General features: G+C 42.5%; 1 protein-coding gene across 1 annotated transcript in view; it reads right to left on the reverse strand.

Annotated features, from left to right (window-relative positions):
* KCNK2 (potassium two pore domain channel subfamily K member 2) overlaps positions 1 to 8,198 on the reverse strand; it is a 136,586-nt gene extending 128,388 nt beyond the window's left edge. The window contains exon 1 of the mRNA XM_029046958.2: positions 7,933 to 8,198. Coding sequence (XP_028902791.1) covers positions 7,933 to 7,963 — 31 coding nt within the window. The 5' untranslated portion in view covers positions 7,964 to 8,198. The remainder of the gene's footprint in view (positions 1 to 7,932) is intronic.
* Between the last annotated feature and the right edge of the window lie 222 nt (positions 8,199 to 8,420).

Raw genomic sequence — 8,420 nt, forward strand, 5'->3', positions numbered from 1 at the left:
TCAATCAATAAACCAATGGCATTTATTGAGCACTTACTGGGTGCAGAATATTGTTCTAAACCCTTGGGAGAGTTCAATATAACAGAGTTGGTAAGTACGTTCCCTTCCCACAATGAGTTTATAATCTAGAGACTTGATGTCTCCCAGGCTGCTCTTCTCACGCAGCATTCCTTAGAGATAAGGCATTGAAATACCTTTATTTAACTTTATACCTTCACTTGTCAGCTGGCAGACCTGGTATAAGGATTTTGACCTCCAGGGACTCGCTCTTAGGCCGAGGGACCCAAACTCCATTTCTTAGAATCCTCCCTTCCATCTGGGCCACTAAGCAACAAGTGGGGACACTGATCCTTTCTCCGTTGCTCCTGAGCTTTTCTTCAGAGGAATAGGTGCTCTAAAAAGTCAGCTCAGAACTTTCCTTTCTGCTGAGATGCCCCAACGAAGGTGCTGGAAAAGACGGAGCCCAGTTCGGGTCTCCCTTCCTACAAGCCTGGTCACCGTAATTCTCCCTCTAGACTGTAAGCTCCTTGTGGGCAGGGAATGTACCTACCAACTCTGTTATACTGTACTCTTCCAAGAGCTTAGTACAGTGCTCTGCACACAGTAAGAACTCAGTAAGTACAACCGATTAATCATGGGCCCCCTCCAATCCCCAGTTGGGATTAAGAGGAATCTCACTAGTCCATGCAGCTTCTCAAAGAGTAGATGTTCAATAAATGTTACTGACACACAAATTCTCAGGAAAAAAGTCTTTGCTCTGGCCTCCCATAAGCTCCCTACTGCTACTGGAAGAAAGACTTCCTCAGCCTGAATTAAACTCTGAATTTTACCATAAAGCTTTATTTCAAGGAATGAAACCCTCATCCATTTCCCCAACAATAAGGGAAGATTGAAAATTTGGGGGCAAAGGTACAGTAGGGTTCTCAGTTTATGACTTGAAAAAAAGTAATGGGTAAAATATCTATGGTTTGTTTCACACAGTGAAATTGAATTTACCTTGTTTTTCATGTCTGCTTTAAAAAAAAAAAAGCAAAAGAACTAATAATAGAAACCATTTCATTTTGGCACCACATTGTATAATAACTTGCAAAGTCACCTCAGTTAACCTCAGGGCTTTTATTCCAACTTTATGATCTATTTCTCTCCCATAAGTAAAGGAAGAATCATGGCAGTAATGTAGCTAGTTTGAAGTCCAACCAAAGCACTGTCTTCTTTCTGAAACGGTCCCCCGATTGAAAAATATCTATTATTCTCTCTTTATGTGAAATCTCTTCTGTTGTGCCCTCTGATAATTTAGCCAGACAATGCAGATTGTATAGTGCAACTAATTACTTGTTTATTGATATGTTCGGAATTATTTACAAGTCAACCTCTACTGCTACCTTCTGGCCTACCCATTTGCTCTGGTCACTGATCCAACATTTCCTCTCCATCCATCAATGGTATTTGAGCATTTACTGTGTGCAGAGCACTGTACTAAGTGCTTGGAAGAATACAAGACAACAGAGTGGGTAGATACGTTCCTGGTCCACAGTGAATTTACGGTCTACGGCTAGAACTCCTCTAACACTTGAAAGGTGTTCCTCCCTATCCTGCCTCCTTTAGTCCAATATGTTCATTATATAAAAGCCCAGAAAAGAGCAAAGATGTTTCAAACAACATTACGCCTATGGAAAGAAAAAAAGCTGTAAAATTAGCAGTTGTGCTCCCCACACCACCCTATGCCATCCAACCTTCCCATCCAACCTTCCGATGTGGGTCACCAAATTTCTTTCTCTGAAAGCACCCAGCATGCCACTTAGAGGTGGGGATTTGGACATCGCATACAGCACCTCGTGGCCTGCCTCTCATTCATTCAATCGTATTTATTGAGCATTTACTGAGTGCAGAACACTGTTCTAAGTACTTGGGAGAGTATAATACAACAATGAACAGACACATTCCCTGCCCACAACGAGCTCTCCTGCATACTCAGACTGTTCACAGCTTAACACGACTTTTGGTCCATGAATCAATGGTAATGAGCACTCACTTTGTGCAGAGCACTGTACTAAGCGCTTCGGAGATTAGATGCCACCGAGATTCAGTATGTAATAAACAGTGAACCAGTATACCAACCCGCACCTAGTGAAGCATTATCAAACAATCAGTGGTATTTATTGAGCACCTACTGAGTGCAGAGCACTGTACTACGTGCTTGGGAAAGTACAATCCAACAGAGTTGGTGGGCCAGCTTCCCACCCACACAGAGTTGCATCAGTAACACACTGGTCATTGAATTGGTTCCTGGGTAGCACATCGTCCAGTGAGGCCAACGGAGACCTGAACGCCCACCATTTATTCAGCTCTGCCCACGGGTACCCACACCAAAATTGTATATTCTAATGACATGCAGAGAAACAGCATGACATCATGGAAAGAGCCTGGCCCTGGGCATTGGAAGACCCAGACTCTAATCCCAGCTCTTGCTACTCACCTACTGTGTGACCTCGGGCAAGTCACTTAAATTCTCTGGGCCTCATGTGTATAAATGGGGATGATAATAATAATAATGTTAGTATTTTTTAAGCGCTTACCATGTGCCAAGCACTGTTCTAAGCGCTGGGGTAGATACAGGGTAATCAGGTTGTCCCACATGAGTCTCACAGTCTTAATCCCCATTTTATAGATGAGATAACTGAGGCATCAAGAAGTTAAATGACTTACCCAAAGTCACTCAGCTGACAGGTGGCGGAGCCAGGATCAGAACCCATGACCTCTGACTCCTCAGCCCTTGCTCTTTCCACTGAGCCAAGCTGCTTCTCTATAAGATACCTGTTCTCTCTTTCTCTTAAGCTGTGAGCCCCATGAGGGACAAGGACAACCTAGAGTGTTTCTCCAGGGGGAATTCCCTGATCCCTCCTTGAGAGCCACTACAATTCTTCTACCAGATCCCTATTTAAACAGCACACAGTTGTGCTCGTGCCTAACCTGGTACATAGAACAGTGCTTGGCACAGAGAAGTTAAGTGACTTGCCCAAGGTCACAGAGTCGACGTGTAGCAGGCCCAGGCTCTATCCACTAGGCCACACTACTTGTCTTTCCTAGAATGATATTTCTGCACCTTCAGCTGGAATCCTGTTTTAAAAGTACAAAGCTCCGGTCATCGAGCTGTCCCACATATTTTGATCAGATGGGGAAGAAATTTCTGTAAGAAAGACTGACCATAGGAAATATCCCAGAGTCAAACCAGGAATCATTAGCTGAGGGAAGTGTGCAGCTGGGTAGGTCTGTAAAGAGAGAGCAGCGATCCTTCCAGGAACCAGATGCCCTAGGTCGATTAAAATCAATACTGTGAACTGTATCCAAAACAGAATACCTAACTAGGTTAGGCAGCTGAGAAATAGTGCCCAATGTGTCCCACGTGACTCAGAAGCAGAAGATGTGGCACTCACAGCCCAAACGTTTGCCAAAGCAAAAGCAGCCATAGATGCCCTCATTGTTCCCAAGGCGTGAACATCTATCTGAATGAAGTTCACAGTACTTAGAACGGTGCTTAACAAATACTGTTAAAAAAGATAAGGTCCAGCTAAGAGCAAAGAAGTACTCTCTGAAACACATGCAGATTCATTCATTCAATTAATTCAGAAATATGGAGCCCTTACAGAAATATTTCTCAAATATCTTTATGATCATATCACTTGCCCTCTCTGAACTGTGATGTCTCCCATTTGCCTTTCAAATCAAGTTATAATTCCAACTCATAGACTTTCAGCTTCTCACTCTTCCCCCTTCTTCCAACTGTGTGCATTTTCCTTCTTGTCTTACTCTTTCTGACCATCAGTGAAACCTATTTCTTGACCTTCACGCAGAGCTTACCCTCTCCAGCCTCTCGGCCATTCACATGTCAGTTACTTCCCACTTAGTACAGTGCTTTGCACATAATAAGCACTCAAATACGACTGATAACACTTTCCTGCTCCTCTGCATCAAAACATACGCCTATGTCCTCAAAACACAATAACAAAACACGTAAGACTCATTTCTTATAAGAATCCTTCTCAGATACAGCCCACCTGGTTCCATTCATTGCCATCACTTTCCTTTCCTCCTCCCCAAAATGTAAACGAATGTTTCCGTACAGCTATAGATGTGAAAGCTCTGAAGAAGTCCCCCAACCAATGGTGAGCCGCAACACTCAAATTCATGGTAGCTGTCACAGATGGGGTTCACTAAGGATTTCTGGACAGCTGGCTGGTCTGTGACAGCCAACTGCAGTGCCTCGAATTCATTCAGAGTGCCATAGTGCCCCAGAAGAGGCAGCGACTGAGAGAAAGAACTACAACTACTCCATTCTAGGAGCCTCTCTCAAAATGGCAGTCAACTCAACAAGTCCCCTTCTCACTTAAACACACTTGGCTTTATACCCAGAGTGTTCTTTGTCAGACAAACACTGCATCAGCAACTTGTTTCTTTACCCATTGTAAATGGTTCTTCTGCTGACTGGGTCAATCACAGTTGATAATATCAATCAATCAATAGTATGTATTGAATGCTTACTGTGTGCAGAGCACTGTGTGTGTACTTATACCAGAGTACAATATAACAGAGTTCTTAGATACGTTCTCTGCCCTTACTGAGTGTTGACGCCGTGCCCTGTACTAAACAGGAGAATGCAGTTGAGGTAGTGGTAAAGATCCCCGCCCTTTAGGAGTTTATAATATAGAGGGAAAACAGGCACCACAAGTTGAGGGGAAAAACAGAGTTTAAAGGTATATGCATTCATGCTTGGTGCAGGGGCCGGGATTGGGGGAAGAAAGGAGAGGCGATCCTATTTGAGTATCCCCACCTGCCACCCTTTGTTGCTTCACTTAATGTTCTTAAAGATCAAAACACTTAAAGTCTTTCATTCCCATCACCACCCTTGGAGATGCACAGGATCTGGTCTCCAGGGTTTTCCGGGGATGAATGAATCTATCCTGCTTCTCGTGGCTCTCTGAGCCAATCCCAAACTGTACGCTGGCCTCTAAAGGCCTGCTTCGGGTGTTAGCAGAGATTCTTCTGGTGTTTGTGTACTGTTTTGGTGTCTTAACTGCCCAGGGTCTTTGTCTAATAACTCACACTTGTATACTCTTTCCCAGCACTTAGTTCAGTCCCCTTGCACACACTAAACGGTTAATTCTATAACTAATCTAAGTGTAGCTGTTGCCTAGGCACACGCTCTTGCCCATTAGGTCATGAGCTCCCAGTGGCTGAGAAAGCACCTGTAACCACCGCCTACCCTCCTGCCACTGAGCTTGCTCCATGCAGGCTGGGCCAGGGATTTAAAAAAAGCTGCTCCCGTGCACTCTTGGACCCCTCCGTCATTGTCGATTTGTTTGTGTGTGTTTCAATGTTTCAGTTCCAGTTCTCACTACAGTGCTTTCTACGCAGTAAATATTCAGTAAATACAATTGATTTACTGAAGCATCTGTCTCCCATCCCTACTTTCCCCTTTAAGTCTTAGATTGTGAGGCCCACAAGGAATGGGGACCTTCTCTAATGTCCTCCATGTGATTTCTCGTCCAGTGCTTACAACAGGACTCTATGTATTCCCTGCCCAAGTCCACAATCACCTTCTCAGCCTCTAAGATCTGGTTAATCTACGCTGAACTCCGCATCCCGCTAAGATATATGTTATACGCAATCTGCTTAAAGCAAGAAAATTTAAGATGAATCCTGATGGCTTACATTTGTAGCACCCAGCCAGATCTTCTGACTTGCGACAGGAAATGCAGGTTATTAAAAAAACAGCAGCAATTAGGGCTTCGATTTCTGCTTAATAAGACCTGTTTTTCATACGAGCTATTTTCACATCAACTCTTTCTCAAACCATTTATTCTGGGAAATTTTTCATGAACCAGGATCCAACTGGCCAAGCCTTCACCCAATAGGTTCTTCAATTTTCAAACCACTTTCTCTAAAGGATTTGCTCATCCTCTTTCCAGGTTTCGGGTCCTTAAATTGCTTTCTAATCTGTAAACTGTGGGCTGTGGGAAGATCGGGGCAGAAAGACAGAGAAACAAAATGGCACCAGATTCTAAGAATAATAAATACAACAGTGCAGCAAAGGGTAAGTGCACACTCAGTGGAAGACAAGTTGTACATTAATTGGTCTTACCAGCCACATCACTAAAAATCTCATCATCGGTAACATAACTTTCAAATCTAGTTGAAAGCTTTACATGGCATATCATCAGGTTATATTATATTATGTAGGTTTACAGATTGTGGCATGCAGTGAACATTGAAATAATAACTTTTGAAGAGGATTAACTCTCCATTTCCATCACTAGTAAAAAAACAACTGTGTTATTTAGGGTTATACACCAAGACTGGTGTTTTTATCCTGTTTTCTCTTTGAATTTAATTCTTTTGACATCTGTGCCCTTCCTGTGACTCCCTTTCCCTTACCTTCTACATTGAAGTCAAACTCTTTTTTCTTACCTTTCCAGATGGCCGCCACTCTTCTGTTTTCATGACTCTCCTACTATCTCTCCCTCTGGTCACTCCATTCAAGCCCATCTTCAGTCTGACTCCTGAGCTCTCTTGTCTCACTCTCACCTCTGTCTGTGTTCCAAAGACCCCCTTCCTCCCAGAACAATCTCCCCCTATCTGTACATTAGGCTCACTACCTTTCCTCCACATCCACTTGACACTGGAGCTCCCCTGTCTCAGGCTGTCACTTACACATGTCAGCACCTTAACCTTCCTTGAATCACTGCTGCATTAAACACTAACTAGTAATAACCAGCCTATGGTTGGAAGATAAACTTCATCAGATAAATGCCAAATTTTACATATCTTCATTTGAAAGGGGCAAAACAAAGCAGTAACACCCCAAACCATTTGTCGGCAGAAATTAAATTATACTTTTTAAATTTATATCCATTAGAGATCACTTTCAGGAGAATGCTCGATAATGATGTTATTCTACACTTAGTACTGTGCTCCTAAGGAACTCAAAGCAAAGATTACCTGAGTGGTCTCCTTAATTTTTTCTGAAATTGTGGTAGCTAATCAATCAATCAATCAATCATATTTACTGAGCACTTACTGTGTGCAGAGCACTGTACTAAGGTCTTGGGAGAGTAAATTGTAACAGAGTTGGTAGATGTGTTCCCTCCCCACAAGACAGACCAACCCCGTTTCTCAACCGAAGAAACTGAGGACCGAGTACCTTGATGCTTCCCTGGTGACTACTCTGAGTGGGGAATAGAATTCAGGTTTCAAATCTCACATAGACTGGAGATGGATTCGAATTGGCAACTGAAAACTTCTTGTCTCTGCCATCTGGTCTCCTGGCAGTCCAAATGTGATAAGAGAAATAGTTTGCATCTCTATAGGTAGCTCTTCTGCATCCAATTAATCAAGCAGTGGAATTTTACATAATTGAGCATTTACTGTGTGCAGACCACTGTACTAGGTGCTCAGGAGAATAAAATACAATACTTATTAATATGAATATGACCCCCACAGCCACATAAATGGCTATGTTCTTCACACCAAACACTTCTCAATCACAGTCAGGAAATAAGGTGAATAAATGGATCCCCTGAAATTTCCTGAAAGTTACAAACCAAGACCTACAGTGCAGGAAGAGGAAAATAAGGGATCTTGATATACTCCCTTAATTCTATTACCTCCATACCTTGCAAATGAGATCAACATGGATGTATTACTACAGTAGCTTGTTTTGTCTTACAAGGACACAGAACCAAACTCATACAACTACCTTTCTTTTTGAACCACACAGTTCAATTATACAATAGTACAGTTTACTACATCAGATGCTGGATTTTAAATCTATTCAGTCTGCTCAAACAATTGAGAAAGCAACTTTCCAAAAAATAAAAAATAAAATAAACCCTCCTTCCCCGGAAATAAGTTCCTTATTAATCCCAAGATACTTACAGTAGAAGTTCTTTTTTCCCCTTGGGTTCATCGTTTGGTGATGTTTTCATCAGGAGTCATCATGCTTTTGATCTTTAGTGCAGTTGCTCCTCTGCCGTTTCTTCTCCATTATTTTCCAAACAAGTACCCTTGTACTAAAATGGCATCTTCCCATAATGTTTTTTTTCTTTCATGAGTGTCACTCCTGTGGTTGTCTCTCCTGTCCAAAACACGCAAAAATGAGCATGTGCTGCCTTATGCTAGGGAAACGTGTTACTAAAATACTCACTGCCTTAGCAATTTGGATCAGAAGGCTAGTTTCTGACTAGAGCAAGGAAACATATCCCAACTGGTCCAGAGGACTTTGAGACAAAAGCTCCTTCCTTACTATGAATGAGCAGATCAAAATCATTAGTACCATTTATTCCTGGTCCTCTCCGGCTCAAGGACTATTTACACACAAGGCATTCGTGTACTGTATGCAATGTAACCCTCCCAAGTGCTATAGA

This window comes from Ornithorhynchus anatinus, chromosome 19 (assembly GCF_004115215.2).
Source record: "Ornithorhynchus anatinus isolate Pmale09 chromosome 19, mOrnAna1.pri.v4, whole genome shotgun sequence".
NCBI classification, from domain to species: domain Eukaryota; kingdom Metazoa; phylum Chordata; class Mammalia; order Monotremata; family Ornithorhynchidae; genus Ornithorhynchus; species Ornithorhynchus anatinus.